This window comes from Camelus ferus, chromosome 20, assembly GCF_009834535.1.
Source record: "Camelus ferus isolate YT-003-E chromosome 20, BCGSAC_Cfer_1.0, whole genome shotgun sequence".
In the NCBI taxonomy this organism is placed as follows: Eukaryota; Metazoa; Chordata; class Mammalia; order Artiodactyla; family Camelidae; genus Camelus; species Camelus ferus.
In genome coordinates this window covers 22,281,643-22,303,532 of record NC_045715.1, presented here as the reverse complement: position 1 = coordinate 22,303,532, position 21,890 = coordinate 22,281,643, and the positions used below count along the sequence as shown (strand labels likewise).

Here is a 21,890-nt window from a genome sequence, read left to right as displayed (position 1 = left end):
CCCTCACCCAACACTCAGGAAAACCCTCTCCTGAGTCTTTGGGGTTCCCTGGCCCTTGGGGCCCTAGGCTAATGTCTCAGGCCCTCTGCCACCAGGGACACAGCCCAGCACCCAGGAAGTCCCCTCCTCTCCTAAGGAAAGATCCCCACTTGGGCTGGTCTCAGAGGCGCCTCCTCCAGGAAGCCCATTGTAATCCCAACCCCTCCTGGCTTTCCCTCCCCTGTGCTCCCACAGCTGTAATGTAAACCCTCGAGGAGCACACAGTATCTCTCTCATGTCAGCGATTATGTTATTCACAGAAATATAACAGCAAGTAATAATTAGCACTGCACAGCCCTTCCAACACGGCTTCTCATTAATTACATTCCCTCATCTCACCTTAGCGCTGGCTCCTTTCTCTCCCTGCCCACCCCTCATCCTGTAAGACACTCCGGGACAGAGACCACATCTGTTCAGATTCAGACTCAGCCCCTCATTTTTTGCCTTCAGGCAACACGTGTTTAATGAGTACCTACTGTGTGCTGGACCCTGGGGCCCTAGCAATGAGCACAAGGAACGTGGTCCCTGTCCCGTACCCTGTGCCCCTACCCTCAGAGCTTGCACTCGATTGACTTCTCCCGGGGATGCATGGGCCTTAGCACACAGCAGGTGCTTCATGATTTGTAAATAAATGACAGTAAATGATAAATGAAGGAATGAGTATTCGAGATCTTTCAGGCTCCTTATCTGAGTTCTACCAGGCACCTAAGTTCTCCCCCTGGGCCCCACATGAGTTCTGTTAGGCCGCCTGAGTTCTACTACACCTGCCTCTGTGACCTCAGTCCTCCCCTGTGTCCCCTCCACAGCCCAGCACCTCAGGGTCCCTTTTCTGACCCATGGTCTGACTTCTCAAAGTCTGGGCCCCCCGCCGCCCGAGTTCCCTGTGCGCCCCTCAGCCCCACCCTCACCTCAGTCATAATCATGTCCTGGCACTTCTTGACGTACTTGCCCTCGGCCTTGATGACGGTGTGCAGGAAGTCCAGGTACTGCACGTGGCGCCCGTGGGTGGCCAGCAGGTGCACGAAGTGCTGCAACACGGGCTCACCGATCTCGGAACAGAGCTGATAGTTGTTCAGGAAGATGTGCTGCATGGTCTCCGCCTCCAGCAGCTGCGGGTGGGTAGGGTGTCTATCAAACAGGGGGTCCGGGCCCCACCCTACCCACCCCACTCAGGTGCCCCAGCCCCACACCCTCACCCCCGGCGTGAGGAAGAGATGCAGGTGCTTGTGCAGCAGGGCCTGGTTGCCGGGGTTCCCCGCGCAGAACTTCTGCAGGAACTGGTGTGTGTAGCGCAGAATCTCCATCATCTTGGCATCGCCCTGGAAGTGGAGAGGAGGGGAGAGGGTGCTGGGCTGGCCACCTGAGGAAGGTGAGGCCAGGTCTGGGGCCAGAGCTCAGATGGGGGTGAGGGTGGGGGGGGGGTCACGGCTCAGGATTGGGACCACAAGGCGGCCAGGTCCAAGGTGGGTCAGGATATGGAAATGTGTAAAGGACTAAGGGTCAGGGGTTGAGATGAGGCTGGAGTGGGGAAGCAAGGCTAAGGGGTCAGGATAAAGAGTGAGGGGAGGCTTGGGACTTAGCAAGACCAAGGTCGGTCAAGGTGAGGGACCAGGGTGGGCTTGAGGACAGTCAGAGTAAGAGGTCAGGGAGAGGCTAGGGTGAAAAATCAAAGTCAAGAGTCAAGATGAGGACAGAGTTGATATCATGGGTTAAAGAGAAGCTAGGGTCAGATTAGGGTCAACATGAGTCAGATAAGGAGGGTGAAGGTCAAAGGTTTAAATGAAGCCGAGATTATGAGGATAAGACCCGAGAGGGAAACAGAAGCTGGGGTCAGGGTCAAGAATCAGGGTGAGGCTGGAGTCAATTCAAGGTCAAAGTGGATCAGGGTGAGGGAGAGAAGGTCAAAGAGCAAGATGATACTAAGACTGGATTCAGGGGTCAAGGTATCTGGGGCCGGCCAAGATGAAAGGTCAGGGCAAGGCTGGGTCAGGTCAGCTTTAGGGGTTAGGTTGGGTCAGGATTTGGGGTGAAGTGCCCAGGGGAGTCAGAGGTCAGAAGTCAGGGGTCACCTTGTCATAGGGGATCTGCAGCAGGTCCAGCATGACCTTGTGGGCATCCATGTTCTTGAGCAGCCGCTGCTGTTTCTTTCTCATCTGCTCCCCGACACCGCACATCTTGTTCAGCCGCTCCAGGATCTGGGGGAGGGGAGGGGAGGGGAGGGTGAGCCGAGAGCCCCTTCCCACTTCCTCAAGCTTCTCCCACTGCCCAGCCCACCCCACCAGCGGGTTCGAGTCCCCTGCCAACCAGAGCTGAATCCCAGCTCACACCGGGGACAGAGAGGGAAGAAGGCGTGGCTGCTGGGTTGGATCACTGCCACAAGGCAGGGAAGCCCTAAAAGCCTGATTCCACCCATAAAAGTAAATAGAATATGACTGTGAAATAGAGTTTCATTAAATTCTTTCAGCTTTAAAATAATTCCATCTGGACCTTGGCAGAGTTGTTCCAAACACTTAGGGAAAGCTGGAAGTTATCTTACGGGCCAGCGGCCAGCAGAGTATAAGGCGGAAGAGGTCGGGCCGGGGCCTCCAGGGCAGACAGGCCTGCAGACCCCACCCGGGGACCCTGTCCACTCACCCCCTTGACGATCTGGTAGTTCTCACTGCTCTTCTCCCCCGGCGGGTGCAGAAAGCCCTCCTCATCAGTGGGCCGCTGGGGGCACAGAGGAGGGGATCAGCCAGGCCCAGCCTCACAGGGAGCCCCGCCATAGCTCCCACGCCCCACTCACCTCCTTCTTGTCCTTGGCGGCACCTGCCTCCACCTCCTCGCCCTTGCCGCTGCCCTTCTTGTCCACCCACAGCTCCGACTTCTCCACCATGGTCCGCAGCCGGTCCAGCTCTGACTTGATCACCTTGTAGTTCTCCACGTCCTGGGCTGAGATCAGCAGCTGCACCTGAAGGTCAAGGACGGGCTTGCCTGGTGGGACAGGCACCTCCAGGTCCACTGCTTTGTAGAGACTCCCTGCACCTTCACAAGTCCAGGGCTCTCTCTGCTCCTAGCATCTCCACTCCATCCAGCCAATCCTACTCAGTGTTTATGGCTCTTCTCTAAGTCCACTGCCTCCAGAAAGCCTTCCCTGATGGCCACAGATTTCCCTGCATCCACAACCATGAGCTGCCTTGTCACCTGCTTCAGTTACTCACTGATTTGTGTCACATGCTACTGTGGCCTGTCACTTGTTTACCCAAAACCCAAACAGGGCAGGGCAAAGCAACCTGGCATCACTGAATCCTGACTGTCTCCACCTTACCCGCTCTGGGTCAGTGGGTAAGGGAGGAAAGCTCGCTGGGCCTCAATTTCTCCCAACTGTAAGATGGGAATGAGAGTATAAACCACGTTGTCAGGGCTGCTTCAAGAATTCCATGGATGCAAGTCTAACACTCAGTACCTGGCACACAGCGAGCCCTCGTTAAACACCAGTCCCATCTCAGAGGGAGCTGTCAAGACTGCAGCCGCATGACATCACAATAACAAAACCAGTCCCTTTGGTGACTACATGCCAGGCATGATTTGAAGCACACAGCAAAGGTGCATGCAACAGAGTTTGCAAACTGTAGAGTACTGTCTGCATCATAAGAAATAACAGAACTTGAGCCAGGCTGAGAGGAGAGAAAGGTGGCCAAGACGCGGCTCCCACCTTTAAGGAGCTCAGCCAGGCCAAAAACCCCAGACATGCATTTCAAGCTGCCCCTGTGCTGTGAACTGCTCCATCCTGGTTTATCCTCAGTGCCCAGAGTGTGGCCAAGGTATCCCGCCTGCTCAATGCCCAGGTCAGGTGGCCCTCTGGTCCCCAGGAAGCCCCTCAAGCCTCCTCCCTGCTCCCTGAGGGCCAGGTGCTCCGGCGGGGGCAGCACCTGCTTGAAGGTGTGCATGGCCTCCTGGCGCTGGCTGAAGTGCTTGAAGAGCAGCTGCAGGGCCCCCGAGACCAGCGGCGCGTAGTCGTGCATGGTGAGGTGGATGAGCACGCGCAGGAACATGCGGCCACCCTCGTCGTCCACCTCCAGCATGCTGCTCGTCTTCCTGCAGCAGGGAGCGGGCACAGTTGGCACCTCCTTTCTACCCCAGGGGGCCAGCAGGCTCCCTGCCACCCACTTAGCAGTGATAGCACTCAGCATAACACTGTGTAAAAGCACTGACTTTGGGGGAGGGTATAGCTCAGTGGTAGAGCGTGTGCCTAGCACGCACAAGGGCCTGGGTTCAATCCTCAGCACCTCCATTAAAAACAAAATACTGACATTTCCTCATCAGTTTGTAAACAGCCACTGCCCTGAGCACCCCAAACGATCCCCATGTCCACTGAGGTCCCGCAGGACCCCCCTTGATTAAGAAACCAAAGCAAGAAATCTTCACAGGGGACCCGCAGACACCCCCAAGGGATTCACAGATAGAAGCTGGGGTCATGAATGGAGGTGGAGAAAAAAACTGTATTTTTACCCACCTCTCGCCAGGATGTAGCATTTCCTTCAGTGAGAAAAAATTAGTAGTACCTGTGACTTTGTCACCGATAAAAATCACAGATGTTTGCACATCACCTCAGAGTTGTTACAGAAATTGCAAAATATCGTTTATATTCATCACGACTTTGAAGTAATGGTACTAATTACACCCCAGGCACAGCCTGTTATTTAATGTATTAATAAAGAGGCACATATATAACTGTCACTTCAAATTTGTTTTCTTCAATATTTTGATAACTGCATCTCAGTGCCATTAGTTTCCTTTCTAATTGTGTGTTCATTATTTTATAAATTTAAAAACACCATTCCCAGGAGAGGTCCAAAGGCTTCACCAGACACCAAGGGCATGGCACAGAAATAGGTAAGAGCCCCCAACTCCTGAGGTGATTCCCCCTCAATTCTAGGCCCCTGTAGAGCAGGCTGCCCTCCCTGTTGTAAGACACAGGGACATTCCTCTCCCTCCAGCTACCCTGCCCAAGTCCTGACACTCAAACAGAGGCACGATCGCCCTGAGTGGAGGCAGGGGGATGACCAAGATCACACTGGGGCCCAAGTAGCCCCTATATTACTGGGGACCAGGCAGGCAAAGGAGGATCAGAGCACAAAGCCAGGGGACCCCCCACCCCAGAGCCTGGTAAGGGTCTCCAGGGGCAATGACCAAAGAGGGAGGGACCAGCCCCCAGCCTCAGGAAATCCAGACCAACCTTACAGGGGGTCTACAAGCCTGCATCACTCACCCAACCCCATCCATAACCCCCCACCCTCAACCTTGTCCTCACCCTACTCCAAACATGGCCTCTGCCTGCTCCCCGATGCGATCCAGGTTCATGTTGGCAGCTGTGGGGAGCAAGAGAGGGGCAGATGGCAGCTCCATGTGCAGGAAAGATGGGAGCACAGGGGAGAGGAAGCAAGGAGAAGCCCAAGCCACTCCCTTCCCCATGCTGGCCAGGTGGCAGCCCCGCTGCCTGCCTTTTCCAGGGGCAGAGGTGGAACCAACCAGGACAGGGACCAGAACAGCCCCACTGCCCTGCAGGGGCGAGCAGAGTTCTGAGCTGAGGGTGCTGGTCTGGCTTAGCCTCTGGCTGTGATCTCAGTCAAGTCCCTGCCCCTCTATGGGCCTGCTGTTTCCCCATTTAGGAAATGGAGGGGTTGACCCCCACCCTTCCCCCCTCACTGGGGCAATTAAATTAAATAATGTAGAGGAAAGGTCCTTGCGGATTGGGAAATGGACAGGGCTGGTGAGCTGGCCGGGGTGACCCCAGGCGGCAGCTCACTGCTGTGGACCCCTGGGCGAGTCACACAGCCTCAGCCTGAAGACAAGGTGAAGGCAGGGGTGGGGGCTCACTGGTGGAGTCGAAGGCAGGGGCTGTGCCATCGGCCCCGCTGTCCTGCATGGGAAACACCTCCACAAACTCCTTCTTGAAGACAGACAATAGGTAGGAGATGCGGTAATCCAGGCGGACATTGAGGATGAACTGGAGAAGAGGGAGAGGATGGGGTGAGGGCCGGTCTGAAATCAGGAGGCCAGTCCTCCAGGAGGGGTGAGGGGCTACCCTAAACGAGCTCTGGCCCTCAGGGAACTCAGCACAGATGTTCAGGGATGCTGTGGGACATCACAACCAAACACATCAAGACTCTCCCTAGGGGGGTCCCAAGTGCCCTCCACCCAGCTCCTGCCCCAGCCATGGGGATGGCACTTCCTCTTAGAATGAGACAGACACCCTCTCCCAGCCCACTCAGTCCTGCTTTCCCAGGCTGGACACTAACAGGAAAGGGAAGGAAGCTCCCCAGGTCCAAAGGCCAACTCTTTTCTCCTATCCTGCACTGCCAAACAGACGCTGGGGCTCCCAGGGGACAGGAGGGAACCAAGGACTGTTGGGGAGCAGGAGAGGCCTCCATGAGGTAGGGGGTGAGGACACAGGGTTTGCAGGCACCACCGAATGGCCTCTATCCTCTCCCCGAATGGGGTACAGAGCCTCTGGCCACACCCAGGACTCAGATCTAGAAAGCCCCAGAATGAGTCAGAAGCCCCCTCTTCCGACTCCCTTGACCAGGCCCTGCCCAGACTGGCTGCCCATGGAGGTCACTGTATTACCTTTCCTGTCCCCTGGTGGCAGGACAGCAGAAGTCAGGGTCCTTATTCCTCCTCTGGACACTAACAGCCCCTTCCCCAAATGTTGCAGGGGAGTCTTAACCCCAAGAGGGATGACTGTGTCCACCCCACTAAGAGATGGGCTCTCAAATCTCTAGCTCTGCTTCAAAATCTGTATGACCATGGGCGAGTCCCCTCCCCCACTTCCCTTTCCTCATCTGTACAATGTGGGGATGGAGCTAGACTTTAGCACACAACAGAATCACTGGAAGGGCTTGTCACAGCACAGACTATGGGCCCCACCTCCAGTGTTTCTGATCCTCAAGTCTCAGGAAGGGCCAAAGAACCTCCATTTCTAAGTTCCCAGGTGAGGCTGAAGACCACACTTTGAAAATCAGTGGGCCAGACAGAGCTCATTGTGGGGCCTCTCCATACCAGATACTGTGACCTGAGTGAGGTTCACCCTGCTTAACTTTCCTGAACCAGCCTCCACCCTCCCGCTCTGTTCCCAGAACCGCCCACCATGCTGCTGGCCCGGCCACCTGCAAAATTTCCAGAATCTTCAGTTTGGTCTCCATCACCACAATGTCTTCATTCTCCTCGAACTTGCTTCTGTCCAGTGACTCAGGGGCACCTGCGCCAGCAGACAGGCTGGGGGCACCAAAGACAGACTGCTTGCGGCTCAGCACCATGGTGGACATCATGTGCCCCATGCCCTGGATGGACCGCCGCACGTTCTTGCCTACAGAGTGGGGAGAAGGGGGTCACAGAGGGTGCACAGCAGCAGCACCCAGGCTATCTCCATCAGCTGCATAGCAAAGGGGCAAGGAAGGGGCAAGGCTAACCCAGGAAGGCCTCCTGGGGGAGGTGTGCCTTAAGCCAAATCTGGGAAAAAAGGGAGGGCCAGGGCAAAGGTGAACTGTGCAGGAAGATCAGTGAGGATGCTCCTGTGCAAGTCACGAGAGCTGCTACAGAGCATAGGGGCCAAGGGGACACTGTGTGCAGAGCACTAAAAACCAGGGGTCAGTCTTTATGCACTTTTGTCTAGATGAGTTTATGCTGCCAGCGGGTGTCCAAGAGGGCAGGGCTGTGACTCATCCCTCAGACTGCCCCTTTCTCCTCACACTGACACAGCAGGGCTGTGTTTCCTCTCAGATGGTTGTTCTTTGACAGCAGGGTGTGTCTCCAGATCTGGCTGGGAGCTTCCCAAGCAGAGCCTCATTATCTCCCTCTGGACCAGGCTGTGCTGGAAGGCAACTTGCCCAGACCACCTGAGCAGGGGACCACTCTGGTCCAGCCAAGGCTGGAGGGGACTGGGGTCCAAGACGCCCCTGCTGCAGCAGAACCAGGAGGCAGGCAGCATGGGAAGGTTGATCAGAGAGGACTTCCGGTGCTAAGATAAGACTGAGGATCGCTACAGTGGGTGGTGGATGGTGGATGGCCGGGGCGGAGCAAAGCCTCACCGCCTGAGTCCTCGTAGGCCTGCAGCATGGCTGGTGGGGCTTGCACGCAGTCGATGATGCCCAGCAGTGTGCGTGTGAGCCGCAGCAGCTCGCTGAAGCTGTAGAAGCCAAAGTAGATGAGATTGTGCGCCAGGCTGACCACCTGCAGAAAGGGGGCGGGGCCGAAGTGAGTGTGAGCAGGGCCAAAGCGTGGTGGGTGGGGTTTGTGGAGGGCGTGTCTTTGTGGGGTCAGGCCAGCCAAGGAAACCAGGCAAAGCGGGTGTAAAGAGGAATAAATTCCTTGGGAAAGGCTTTAGGATGTCCGGGCTGTGTGGACATGGAACCAAGGATCCCAGTCAGGAGTAGCCTGGCCCCAGTGGGTTACTGAAGAAGACAGGTCTGCAGAGGAGGCTACTGTGAGGAGGATAGGGCAGAAATGCAGGAAGTAGGGGGTGGCTCCTGCCAAGGGCCTGCGATCCAGCCCTGGGCTGACAGGCTGAGTGGACAAAGGGGAGGCAGCCCTCACCCAAGCGTCAATGAGAGGAGTCTCCATCTTGGAGACTCCCAGTGGTCTACGGGGTCTCCCTGCACTGGCGGGTGACACTGAGGGAAGCAAGTGACGCAGGCCTGAGAAGAGAGCGAGCCAGCGCCTCACTGAGCCCCAGCCCACCTCGAAGGTGAGCTTGTTCTTTTCCTCGTTGGCAAAGGGCACGGCCTCGCTGACCACGTTGTTGAGGTAGTCCTCCACGAACTCCATGGTGCTGGCAAACTTGTTCTTCTTGTCGTCTCGGGAGGCGTTGAGGTTGGAATCATAGCTGGAGATGAAGGCAGTTGGGGGTGAGGGTCCCTGAGATTCTCCCTCCCTCCCGCCTTGCCCTGCTCACCCTCCTCCCATCTCACTCCTTGATGGTGATGGCCGTGGGGATCTCAGTCCAGAGGCGGGCGAACTTGACGGGTGTGACCAGCTCCTGGGGGTCGCGGTCCACGTGCACGTGCAACATCAGGTGGCAGAAGGAGGCGCGCAGGTCAAAGGGCAACATCTCGTCGGCCATGCACAGGAAGATCAGGTCTACGCCCAGCTGCTGGGAGATCTCATCAATGGCCAGGTACTGCCGGTCCAGGCACATGCGGGCAAAGAGCTTCAGCTGGTACCTGCGGGGCAGGGAGGAGGGTGAGAACATGGTAGGTGGGCTCACGAGGGCTGCCAGCACAGGCTCGAGGATGTGGCAAGGGACTTAGGTTAAACTGTGCACCAGCCACTGAACACAAAACAAAGGATGCGATTCTGAATAAGACAAGTGAACGGAAACCCAATCTGGAATTATGAGTGATGGCAGCTCTCCCCCATCTTGCTGAGGAGGGTGCTTTATGACTCAGTCAGAACAGGTCTTCATGGCAAGAAGGATGGTTGGGAGGGGAAGAGGGGAGAAGAGTTCGGTGAGAGGAACCCTCCTGGGGTAGGGGATTGAGGGTAAGACTGGGAGAGAGAAGAGGGGAGGGTGAGCGCCTGGGAAAAGGTGCAGGAACCTTGATGGTAGAGCTACAGAAATGAGAGCTGCAGGAAGCTTTGTTCTGCATGGGGTCATGCCCTCTGTGTCCCCCTCAGAGTTCTTGCATTACCTACCATGGGCTCCAGGGCCAGCGGCCTGGGTTTGGACTGTGGCTCCAGACTTATAGCCATGTAACCTTGGACAAGTTCCTTCACCTCTCTGCCTGTCTCCCCAACCTTACAATGAGGGTAATGACTGATAGTCCTTACTTCACAGGGCTGTCCTGAAGCTGAAATGAGTGATCAGGTAAAGTGTTTTGACCAGTGCCTGAGAGAGAGCGAGCATCTGATGAGTGTTCTCATATTCTTATTTTTTAAATATATATGTATGGAGACAAGTGTGGGTCCCTCTCAGGCCTGGTCACTGTACGAGCCTGGCCTTGGGCCACCCAGTGCTCCTTGGGCCTCACAGTCGCCCTTCACTTGGCCTCCCTGGTGGAGGCTGCCTGGCTGGTGAGTGGAAGCAGGAACCCCCTCGAAAATGCCAGAGCTCGTCTCTGGGCAGTGCCTGGCTGAGGACCCCGAGGAGGCCACAGGCCCTGAAGGGCACCTGTAGTAGCTGAGAACATTCTCATCATGGGCATTGCCAGCCCGCGCCTCCTGGGCCAGCTGCCTCACGCTCTTCTCGTGGTGTTCGTTGTTCCGGTCAGTCCAAGTCAGCCACACTTCCTCCTCTGAGTACTCAATGCTCAGGTACTCGTGGGACTGCGCCATCTCCTTCACGGGCCGAAGCCTGCAGACCGATGGCACCCCTATCACTGGGAGCGGGGTCTGGGGCAGGACCCCAGGCCCAGAACCCTTCGGGAGCATAAGCGCGCCCAGCCACACAGACCTCCCCTCCTGGAGCTGGGCGGGTGCCAGTCAGGCTCCCAGGCTGTCTCCCCTGCTAGGGACCAGCAAGGGACCTCAAACAGACCATGAGCTTCTGGAAGGCAGGGGCCTGGGCTCATCCCCCTTCCCCACACAGTGCCAGGCACACAGTAGGCACTGGGTACATGTCTGCTGAAAGCAGGGTTGCCAGCTCCAGCCTGAACCCAGACAGGGTCCCAGCTATAAGGTGGCTGGGGAGTTGGGCAGGGTGGAGCCCTGTGTGGGATGCTGAGCTGTGGGTGGGAGACTGTGCAGATGGCTCACTCGGTCTGAATGAGGATGTCGCTGTTCTTGGGGTCCAGGACACACTTGCAGATGAGCTCCTGGGTGACAGGGATGGCGATGTGGTTGGACACACACAGGTCGGAGAGGTAGTCCAGGAACCTGGGGTGGTGACAGCAGGTGGAGGAGGAGCTCAGAGACAGCCCCCAGGGGTGGCAAAGCCCCCCCTCCTGCTCCTGCAGCTGGCAGCATCGGCTCCCTGAAACCTGGAGTTTACTGCTCCTGCTCCCTCCCTAAAGCTTAAAGATGGGGGTATGGACTCCCAGATGCCCAGGGATGGACAATCTACGGGCATCACCACACGCAGCGGGGTTGGCTACATGGGAGTCCAGGGGGTCGGAGTAAAGGAGGCACAAGGACAGGAGTGATATTTCAAATATTTAACTGGTTCAATGCAGGCACTGACTTTGCTGCCAGAGAAGAGTCTGGGCACCTCCTACTGTACCAGGAGTCAACCCTCCAAATTTGGGACAGGACCTAGGGAGGGGCTTGGGGTTGGCAGGGCCTCAGAGAGGTGGCAGTTTACCAACAAGTGCAGAAGGATTTCAGTATTTAACAGCCAGCATGGGGACTTTCTCCCCTGGGCAGCAGTGGGAGCGGGGAGGGAGTGGGTGTGGCGGGGGAGGGGCGGGCCCACCTGGGTTCCCGATTCTTCCGCACCAGGCTGACGAAGGTCTCCACCTCCGTCTTGGTGATGTGCTTCTCCAGGAGCTTGCGGTTGTTGTGCAGCAGGGCAGTGATGGTGTCTTCAGCCAGGATGTCATAGCCGATCTGGGACTGCATCATCCCAAACTGCTTGGCGATGTGCTCCTGGGGGACAGGTGGGCTGGGGGTCATGGGGAGCCTAGCTCTGCTCCAGAACACTGCCCCTGGACTCCAGACTGGGACCAGACACCGGCAGGGGACCCCAACCTGAGGAAGGTAAGGGGTCCTGGAGAGGAAGCCAGCCCTGGGCAGAGGAGTAGGTTTATGTAATAGTTACCTAGCTTACCATCTGTCTCCCACCAGAGGGAAACCTCCTTGAGCAAGGGGCCTCAGGGGCCCCAGTAAAATTGAAATAGCAGGACTCTTGTTCAAAACATGAAAAATTTCAAGACAGCAACACAGAGCATGAAACCCAGCATGAGACCCCTCTCAGCGGAGTCAGGCTGTGCTCTGGGAGGACGACTCTACTGTGTGGTTCCCTACCATATCCTCAGGGCCTAAAACAGCGCCTGCCACACAGTGTGTGAGCCTCAGTAAGTATCTGCTGAGTGAATGAAAGCATGAGGGAGGGAGGGAGGAAGGGAGCCGGCCAGCAGGTGAGGGGGGCACCAGGCCAGGGCAGCGGCGGCCCACCTGGTTCTTGCGGTAGTCCTCCTGGGAGTGGCGCAGCACACGGTAGCACAGGCGGAACATGTGCTGGTACGGGGCGTTCTTCTGGTCTGACAGCTCCTCCAGCCGCACCAGAGGGCCCTCCCCACCCTTGTCTCGGAATGGGGCCTTCAGAATGCCAAAGATCTAGGGGACCAGGGAGAGTGAGGAGTTATCCCAGGAATCCTAAGCCCCAAACTGACCCTGCCCCAAGGCCACCCCCCATTAACCCCGGGGTGATACTACATTGGACCATAACCCCAGTCCTCCCCCCCGACCCCCGCCCCAATCAGCTCCAGTTCTAGCCCTCACTTCCCTCTCTTGTCCAGAATCCTGACACTGGCCTCAGCCTGCCCATTCCTCCCCCATGTGAATTCTAGTTGATCCTGGGCCTGGCTCAGCCTCTGGGGGAAGAGCCGAGGGTCACACAGCTCAGGGGTCTGAAGCTCAGAGAAAAGACAGGCCAGGCCGGTGTGGCCAGAGCTTACAATGTGAGACACAGGCCTGCTTTGTCCAAAAAAAAGGTGTAATGTGGGAACTAGGTGTGGGTGAAAACTTGTTCTAGAACAGACACCAAAGAGCCAGAATCAAATGGAATGAGAAAATCTTAGCTGGATCCTGGCTCCAAAAAAAAAAAAAAGACCTTTAAAAGACATGTTAGGAGGGGATGGTATAGCTCATCAGTAAAGTGCATGCTTAGCATGTACCAGGTACTGGGTTCAATCCCTAGTACTGCCATTAAAAAAAAAAAAAAAGTAAAAAAACCTGTTAAAGACATTTTAGGAAAAATAGAGAAACTTGATATGGACTGGGTATTGCTGCTAACTTCCTTAGGTGTGATAATGGTTCTGTGCTCTATAAAACAGTTCTTTTATTCTTAGGAGAGGTGGGCTGAAAAAATTTAGGGGTGAGGTGCACCCTCTTTTGAAATGCATGGATGGAAGGATGGATGTGGAGATGTAGTTACACAAAGCCAAACTGGCACAACGTTAACAAGTGAATGCAGGCAGCTCTTGTTGTAGTATTCTTCCAATATTTTCTCCATATTCAAAATTTTTCATACTAAAAATTTAGAAAAAATTTTTTTGAAAGCACAAGTTCTGGACCTGACATCTGAGTGCACATACTGGCCCTGCTGCTTCTGAGCTGTGGACTCTTGTCAAGTTACTCCAACCAGTGTGTGCCCGTTTCCTTATGGTAAAATGGGGATAATAGGACCTCCCCAGGTTGGGAGGATCGAATGTGTCAATTCCTGTAGGGCACTTAGGGCAAGGCCTGGCACATGGTAAGAGGTGAATAAATATCTTTTTTTTAGAAAAAAAAAAAAAGGAGGAGCAATGAGAAATGTCAAGGAGACTGCAGCTCAGCCGGAGATGGGAAAAGGCAAACAGATTAAAAAGGTGACCTGTTCCCTGGTCACCGGCCCTTCCCTGAGGCCTGCCCACCCCCCACGCATGTGCATAGGGTAGGCACCTGTTTGAGGATGTTCTGCTCCCTCATCAGCTTCTGCCGTTCCCGGTTGGGCTTGGTGACCATGATGTCCAACACATTCTGCCCATTGTTGGGGACGTCGCTGACGAAGAACACCAGGTCCTCCAGCAGCTGGATGACAAACCTTCACGAAGGGACACCAGGGATCACGGGTGTGCGGTGCCAACCCCAGGAATACCCCGGAACTAGCCCCCTACATGTGCTCCCCTCGAGCAACCAGCCCTTTCCCATGGGCCGGCCCCGCCATCACCGCACAGAGCCCATCACTTGCCTTTGATTGCTCTCCCCAGATTCACCCAGAATTGCTCTCAAAACACACCGCCACAACCCACCCACCCTGGATTCCAAAGTGCCCCCTAGAGAAAGAATCTAGGAAATTCCTATCTGGTAAGGAACACAGGGCACCGGCAGGGTGTTTAGTGTGAAGGGCTCTGCATGTCCCTCCTGACTGTCATTTACTAGCTGTGTGACCTTGGTTAAGTCTCTTAACCTCTCTGAGCTTCAGTCCCATCATCAGTAAAATAGGGGTAAAGATGGCTCGGTCACAGGGTGAGTTCTTGGAGTATGTGAGCAGTGAGGCTGGGGCCCAAGGTCAGCCAGAGCCCGACAGGGACCAGTCACCAGCTCTGTCTCCCCTGCCCAGTGTCTGCTCTGTGACCCCTTTTCTGTGAAACACAAACCCAGCAGGTCAAGGCCTCTCTGGAACCCTGCCCCTGCAGCCCACCTGCGGTCATTCTGGCTGATGAAGCCCTCATTGAGTTTCTCCACGGCGCTGGCCAGCATGGAGCTGGCATCATTGGCAAAGTCCAGGTCTCGGATCTCGGACACAGGAACTGACACGATGGCAAAGGCCTCCTTGTCCTCCTTGGTGGGGCAGGTGCCCAGCTGCAGGGAAAGAGGTCAGCAGGGCACTCAGAGACCAGCTTAAGCCCAAGCCCAGCCCGCAGCCCGGCCCCCCAGCCCCGCACCATGAGCCGGATGGGCCGCTCCTCGTCAACGTCGATGGGCACATTGGTGCTCTGGATCCACGTGTTGGTGCAGAGGTGCCGTAGCCGGACGTACGAGTTCCTGCAGGCAGGAGGGGGGCAGAGCCCAGTGGAACGTGCCCCAGTGGTCTGCCCACTTGCCCCCAGCGGCTTCCCGTCTTCCACCTAACTCCACACTACACACCCAGCAGCTGCGGGACGGGGCACTGGTCCCTCCAGGTGAGGAGCCCGAGCCAGATTAGAGAGACCAGCAACATGGCTCCCAGGCCCTGTGCCAACTGCCGCGCTTGCCCAGGCCCACATGCCTCACCTGCTCGCCCCAAACCAAAGTGCTCCAAAAGCCCAGGCTGGTTGGCAAGCTTGGGACCAAAATTCATTTGGACAAATGAGGCAACTTAAACTATTTATCCCATTTAGTGTCAACACGCGTGCATTTCACAGCAGAAACACTCATGTCTTTCATTATAAAATATAATTACCTTTCAGAAATGAAAAACAATCTGAATCTCCAAATACATCTGGCCCCAAGAGTCTCAGATATGGGATTGTGGGCCTACAATGACTCAATTAATTCCATCAGCCCTGCTGATGGGTAACTTGATATTCCCACTTTACAGGTGAGGAAGTTGGAGCCAAGTGACTGAGTCAGCTGCCTGAGGTCAGACAGCTTGTCTAGACTAAAGCCTGACTGACACTCAGGAAGTTTCTTGATGCTATGTTTTAGAATCTCAGCGGGGAAGAGGGTATAGCTCATTGACAAAGTACATGCTTGGCATGCATAAGGTCCTGGGTTCAATCCCCAGGGCCTCCATTAAAAATAAGTAAACCTAATTATTCCCCCCCCCAAAAAAATAGAATTGAGCTATTTCAGTTTAAAAAAAATAATTGTTTTAAAAAAGAATCTCAGGGTTAGGGGGGTCTTGAAGGTGAGGGAGTCCAGCCCCTGCACCCAGTGTACCCCGGACAAACTCCACAACCTGTGCCTGAGCCCCAGGCCAACTGGCAGTACAAAACACTGGAGAGAAGGCATCCAGAGATGAGCTAGCACAAGGCGGCATCCTGTGTGCAGGACCCAGGGCAGGGCACACGGCAAGCACTCATCTGACTACAGGCCTCAGAGCTGGATCCCCATAGGGGCAGGTCATGCAGGTCCTGAGGCCAGAGGACCTCAGGAGGGCATTGGAGTGAGAGGCACGGGGAGTCCAGGGACAGGACGGGCGAGCCTGGGCACCCCCACCCAGCCCCCAGGCACGTGGCGCCTACCCACCTTGGCACGAAGGAGTCAGTTTTCTGCAGCGTGGTGGGGTCCAGCTCAAAGAGGGAAGCGATGTCGTTGCCATGGGGCACAGCCACCAGGCGGTACTTAATCTTCTCCCCAGCGTTCCGACGACCTGCACGGCCCTGGGCACCCTGGGTGAGGACCCCAACTCATGTAGGAGCCCCTCCCTCCTCTCAGGCTCCCTGAATCCCAGGATCCCATCTGAGAGGCCTTCGCCCTCCAGCCCACCTCCCAGGGTTTCACAGGCCCCCCTACCCCAGCCCGCCCCAGAGCTGTGCATGTTCACTCTTCCCCCAGCCCTGGAACCATCCTTTGGTCCTCACCGTTCCTGCTGCCTTGGGATCAGAGGCATCACCCTTGTAGCTGGGGTTCTCCTGGACAGAGATACAAGATAGGGGCTACTGGGCACCAAGCTATACCCACATGACCCACACCCCAAAACAGTGTCCACATATGACCCTGCTTGGGGCAGGCAGCCTCCCTCATCCTTCCAAGGGTGCCCATCTCAGCCCCCAAACTCATGTCACTACTGAAGGAGCCAACCAGAGCCCCAGGCCCTGCCCTCCATGGCCTCTCTCCATAGACCCATAGATGGGGGCACACATACATAAGTGCCCCAATTCACACAAGCCTGTGTGTTACAGACAGACGTGGATGCAGAATGTAAGTTCCACAAGGGCTGGGAATTCTGCTCACTGCTGTATGCCCAGGGCCCAGAATAGCTCCTGGCACACAGTAGGGTCACCGTAACATTCCTGAAACTTACTGTCATGCATGTATTTGATAATATTTGCCAAGTATATGCATGAGAGCAGATAAACCAGGGTCCACACATGTCTCTCTGCAGACATGCACCAGGCACTTGTGCTCGTGCCCAGGACACCCTCTGCCTCCCTACTCACCTCAGCAGCCAGGTAGTTGCCCGTGGCCAGATGCTTGAAGCGGTACAGGCCGTTCCAGTGGCCAGCTCCTCCACGGCAGGGGTCATGGTGGACCACCTGGGAGGTGCAGGGGTGAGGCGGGAGGGAGAGGCACAGAGGGGAGGGGGACTGGAGGCCTGGAGGGCTCTGGGTGGGTGGGTCTGAGACATTCCCTGGCCCCCTGGCTGTGAAGGGGCTCAGAGGAGAGACAGATGGAGTGAGGGGGGAGCCCAGGGCTGGGTCCCAGGTGCCAGAAGCAGGGTTCTGACCTCCACCTCCCAGAGGGCGTTGGAGCTGGTGGCTGAGGTGGCAGACTGGCGCAGCGTGGTGCGCAGAAACACCTGCAGCTTGCCCTTGTACTCGTCACACGTCAGGAACTTCTCCTGCTCCGCGTGGAACAGCCGCACCACGTCTCCCTGCAGGTGGCGGCGCAAGGGCTCAGGGTGGACAAAGAACCTCCAGGGAGCCAACCCCACCTGCCACAGATGCAGGCGCAGGCTTCCAGAGCCAGCAGCCGAGGCTGGGGTGCACAATGAGTCCCATCAGAGGACGGCCAGGGCCCAGCCCCTCAGCCAGGCTCTCGGCCCAGAGCCACAGCCCAGACCTCAAAGAGCTGGGGCCGGACACACTCTCACCCAGAGCCCTCCCCAGCCTTCCCATATCTGAACCTGTCTTCATCAGCTCCCTCCCCAACCTGTAAGTCTAGAAACCCCACCTGACCACTAAAGGCCAACCTTAAGTTACCTCCTCCACAAAGGCAAGAGAGGTCTCCCCAGGCCCATGGTTGCCCCTCTCCTGGGGCCTTTTCTGCCTGAATATCAGTAGGTCAGACCCATCTGTTTTGCTTTCTGCTGGACTGGAACAGCTGGAGCAGAGGCTGTGGCCTGTGCATAGCTTTGGACATTGAGACCAACTTTGGATCCTGGCTCTGCTCTGAAAAGCTGTGTGACTTTGGAGAAGTCCCTTAACATCTCAGCCTTAGTTTCCTCTTCTATAAAATGGGAACACCAGGAACTCCTTGCAGAAACTAAGGATTACAATTTGTATAATGAAGTAACACGGCACACTCACCATGTGCCAGCCTCTGTGCAAGCACTTTACATGGACTTTCTCACCTAATCCTCACACCAACCCTCTGGGTGCATATACAGTTATCCCCATTTTACAGGTGGAGAAACCCAGGCAGAGAGAAACTTAAAGTGTCCTGCCGTGGGTCACATAGCTAGTAGCAAATGGGACGAGAATCCGTGCTCCAGAGCCCACACGTGCATCTCCCCACCCCAGCTCCTCCCACGGCAAGCTGTCTCCTACCCAGCAGGCTCTCAGTGCGTGTCTGTCACTCCTGTTATTACCGCTATGGCATTATCTGTCTTCCCTACACTGCACTGGACATGAAGTATTCAGTCAACATCTGTAGAGTGAATGTATGAGCAAGAAAGTGAATGAATATACACAGATTGGGTCAGTTACTTATGGCAGAACCTACTGATTTATCTGTCCAGGCAGTGCCGGGTGAGAGTAAAAAAAAAAAAAAAAAAAAACAGAAGGGTGGACTTAAGCTCAAGCCTTCTATGCAAGTTGCCTGGAATCGAACCTTGGAGCTGTGACAGATTCACCAAAACCACTCCATAGGGTTGGGACCAATGATGCTTCATTTTTGAAGTGCTGCACAGACTTAGGGCTGAAATGTGTAATCAGGGAAGGCTTCTGGGAGAAGGTGGCACAGGAGCTGGGCTTTGATTGATGTGTGGTTGATGGGCAGGCTTAAGGGAGGGAGGGAGGGAGGGAAAGGCATTTGCACAGAGTATGAGTAGACAGGAAAATAGCCTAGGGAAGGGAGAAGGGAGGGCAGGAATGTCAGCTAGAGCAGCCTGGCTGGGGGAGGAGAGCAAAGGAGCCACTGCAGGCTTCTGAGCAGGGGAGGTCAGTGCACACGGGGTGACCCCCTTAGGGCAGCTGCTCTCAGGCCCGTCGCCTGTCCCTTTAACAAGTATCACAGCCAAGTGTATCTGTGATTCCTCTAGCTGAGGAGCCCCACCCTTTCTGCCCCCCACCAGATCTGCCCTTCCACATACCACTTGCACCCCAGTAGGCTGGTTCTGAACCCTGCAGCCCCACTGAAGGAACCTCTGAACCCTCCTCTCTCCCCCGACCTCTGGTTTTCAAGGTTTCTCCAGCGTTCTCCAGCCATCCTTGTACCCTCTGCTCCAGTCCCTCCAAAGTCTTTACTACGGTATTTCCCAGCACAGCTGTCACCCCACAGGCTTGTCCCCTCCCCTCCTGCCAACCCCTTAGGTCCGAGAGCCCACACCAGCAGGTCTGGAAGCAGCCTCAGCAGCCTCACGTCCTTGCCCAAGAGGGCACAGGGCAAAGGGTAGGGGGCGTGGCCTGGAACCGCGGAGCAGACATGCGGGAAGGGACAGGAAGCTCAAAGGGTCTGGACCCACCCCCGAGGTGGGGGATAGGGACCCCCCCTAGCCTGCTGACACCCCCTTAACAAGAGAGCAAGATGAGAATAGCCAGGACTCAGACAGGCTGGAGAGACGGGTCTTGAGGCCAAAGACAAGAGAAGGGATGGTCTGGTTGGGGCCCTGTAGGGGTGGAGGGAGGCCAGAAGGGGTACAGAGCCAGAGAAAGGGGTGCAGAGGGAAATGCCAAATGGGGAGCAGAGCTGGGTACAGGGCAGGTGGGGAAGGCAGCCAGGGGAACCTGTGGGGGTGGGGTGGGACAGCAGGGGTGGGGGCTCCCAGTCCTTACCCCTTTCAGCACCTCCTCCAGGTGGTCTCGGAACTGCATAAACAAGTTGATCTTCCAGCTGGTGTTGCAGTTCACAGAGTTGACCTGAGGAAGGGCAGAGAGACCCCTGATGCCAGGCAGACCCCTGCAGCTGGGGAGTGAAGGCCCAGAGATAGGGTAAGGGGAGGCCAGGCCAGCCCCAATCAATGCACAAGGACAGGATACCTTTTCATAACATGGGCCCCAGACCCCAGCCCAGCTGCCCTGGGGCTGCCAGTCTGTGGGGTAGAGAATGGAGGCAGATGCTAGGAGACAGTAGAGGGGGCATTGAGGCCTGGCCCTCCAGAAGCAGGCAGGACTGGAGAGGGAGACCCCAGGGAGGAGGAGAGCGGGTTTGTGGACGCCTGTCTGCTGCAGAGCTAGCCGAGTTACTAACTAGGGTCCTTGGACTCTTTAATCAAGAGGAATCGATGAGAGGCCTCGTGAAGCACGAGGGAGCGAAAACAAGTAACAGATGCCCCTGCTCACTCTCTGAGGAGGGCGGGCTGGTTCCTTAAATGGAGCGGGAGTAGGGGTGGGCCAGTTGGTTGGGTCAGGGGTGGTGTAGGTGGTCAGCCCACCCCCTCGGTGGTGCTGTGTGCAGCAATCATGCGCAGTATCCTGCTTTTGCTCCCGGCACCTCATAAGTGGCAGCTGGTTTTTGGCTCTTTTGTATCTTATTGTTCATGATTGCCCCAACTGCGCACGCATCCAGTGATTTTTAGTCCCTTATCGTTTCTTTGTCTTCTGTTACTCGGGGAGATGTTTGTCCAGGGGCAAGTGCAAGCACTCTGAGAGAGGGCCCCAGGGCCAGCCTGCCTCAGCAACCCAACACCCCGCTCACCTCCTTGCAGCCAGCGTTGTCACTGAGCTCATAATTGCTGGCATGCAGAGGCTGCCCAGCGTTGACGGGATTCAGGATCACCTTGTCCCCCACAACCACCTGTGGGGAAAGGCAGGGAGGGCCGGGCCCCCTGAGAAACAAGCATGAGCTCACGCAGTCCCCCAACCCACATCAAAGGCCCTTTGAAGCCCCCCTGGAGCTGTGGCCTGTGCCTTCCTTCCAGCAGGCCCCTCCTGCCCAGCCCTGCCCTCACGTTGTCCCCATTGCTCCGCAGCTTCCAGAAGGGCTGGATGAAGAGCCAGGAGCCCTCGTTCCCTGTGGCATCCAGCGTCACCCGCATGGCATTCTTCTCCAGCAGGGCCGGCAGCCGCTTATTCACCGTCAGGTACTTGTTGCTCTTCATGTGCAGGAGCTGGGGGACAGGTGGGGGTGAGGTCACCAGGCCCCAGGAGGCCAGCCCATCAGAGAGGGGCCCTGGCAGGGCACACTGGACCTGTGATCATAGCTTGATGCATGTACAGTGTCAGACACACAGACTGAGACAAACACAGCCAGACGCACAATCACATACCCAGGAGATCACACACAAAAAAGCCAGCACTGTTCTAAACACCTTACATGTATTAATTAGCTCATGTAATCTCACAACAACCAAGAGGGAAATACTATCACTGGCCTGATTTTACAGATGGGGAAACAGAGGCACAGGGAAGTGAAGTAACTTGCCCAGGTCACACAGCTAAAACCTGAACCCACCTCATGGCACCAGAATCTGTGCTAGTGACCACCGGGTTGAAAACACATCCAATTCACAGCAATTCAGCTGTGACACAGCAATTCAGGCCATGCAGCAACAGGCACACACAGAAGCAGACACGCAGTCACAGAGAGCCCTGGGTTCAGTTGTAACCGAGCAGGACCCTATGGGGTCTTCCTGGGACAGACCCCTCTGCCCATGTCCTCTGCTTTCACTCCTCTCTGAAGTACTCAGATAACAGTAGGTGACGCAACTTTCCTGAGCTGTTTTACAGACCATAAAACCACCACCAAGTGGAAGAAATTACCTACTTGATGATCATGAGCACACTGGCACCTAAGGATTGATAACATTAACCCCCGTGACACTACCCTGTTACGTCACCATCAACCAATCAGAATTGTGCACAAGCTGATCACATACCCTGGGACGCCCCTCCCTCACCATGCCTTTAAAAATGCCTTGCTGGGCGGGGGTTGGGGGATAGACAGACAGACAGACAGACAGACAGACAGACAGACAGATAGATAGATAGATAGAGAGATTTTTTTTTTCTAAATGCCTAGCTGAAACCCATTTTGGCGGTCAGGCTTTCTAAGCATTAGCTGTCCTGAACTCCTTGCTTGGCCCCCTGCAATAAACACTGCACTTTCCTTCCCCACAACCCCTTGTCAGTAGATTGGCTTTACTGTGCAGG

The 21,890-nt window shown here is 55.9% G+C and overlaps 1 protein-coding gene across 3 annotated transcripts in view; it reads right to left on the bottom strand.

Moving 5' to 3' along the window:
* The window catches only part of ITPR3 (inositol 1,4,5-trisphosphate receptor type 3), a 64,475-nt gene that overhangs the window by 17,185 nt on the left and 25,400 nt on the right, over positions 1 to 21,890 (bottom strand). For all 3 annotated transcript variants that reach the window (XR_004313533.1, XM_032462841.1, XM_032462840.1), the window contains exons 5-30: positions 20,690 to 20,848; positions 20,437 to 20,535; positions 19,575 to 19,658; positions 17,087 to 17,233; positions 16,800 to 16,895; positions 16,221 to 16,271; positions 15,886 to 16,028; positions 14,601 to 14,700; positions 14,357 to 14,517; positions 13,615 to 13,756; positions 12,127 to 12,288; positions 11,426 to 11,598; positions 10,771 to 10,890; positions 10,187 to 10,369; positions 8,988 to 9,239; positions 8,758 to 8,902; positions 8,109 to 8,250; positions 7,188 to 7,387; positions 5,899 to 6,028; positions 5,333 to 5,390; positions 3,951 to 4,116; positions 2,825 to 2,989; positions 2,674 to 2,748; positions 2,109 to 2,234; positions 1,236 to 1,358; positions 948 to 1,148 (exon numbers count right to left, since the gene is read on the bottom strand). Coding sequence is in view for 2 of the 3 variants with exons in the window: in XM_032462841.1 (XP_032318732.1) it covers positions 948 to 1,148; positions 1,236 to 1,358; positions 2,109 to 2,234; positions 2,674 to 2,748; positions 2,825 to 2,989; positions 3,951 to 4,116; positions 5,333 to 5,390; positions 5,899 to 6,028; positions 7,188 to 7,387; positions 8,109 to 8,250; positions 8,758 to 8,902; positions 8,988 to 9,239; positions 10,187 to 10,369; positions 10,771 to 10,890; positions 11,426 to 11,598; positions 12,127 to 12,288; positions 13,615 to 13,756; positions 14,357 to 14,517; positions 14,601 to 14,700; positions 15,886 to 16,028; positions 16,221 to 16,271; positions 16,800 to 16,895; positions 17,087 to 17,233; positions 19,575 to 19,658; positions 20,437 to 20,535; positions 20,690 to 20,848 (3,603 nt within the window). In the remaining variant the exon portion in view is untranslated. The remainder of the gene's footprint in view (positions 1 to 947; positions 1,149 to 1,235; positions 1,359 to 2,108; positions 2,235 to 2,673; positions 2,749 to 2,824; positions 2,990 to 3,950; positions 4,117 to 5,332; positions 5,391 to 5,898; positions 6,029 to 7,187; positions 7,388 to 8,108; positions 8,251 to 8,757; positions 8,903 to 8,987; positions 9,240 to 10,186; positions 10,370 to 10,770; positions 10,891 to 11,425; positions 11,599 to 12,126; positions 12,289 to 13,614; positions 13,757 to 14,356; positions 14,518 to 14,600; positions 14,701 to 15,885; positions 16,029 to 16,220; positions 16,272 to 16,799; positions 16,896 to 17,086; positions 17,234 to 19,574; positions 19,659 to 20,436; positions 20,536 to 20,689; positions 20,849 to 21,890) is intronic.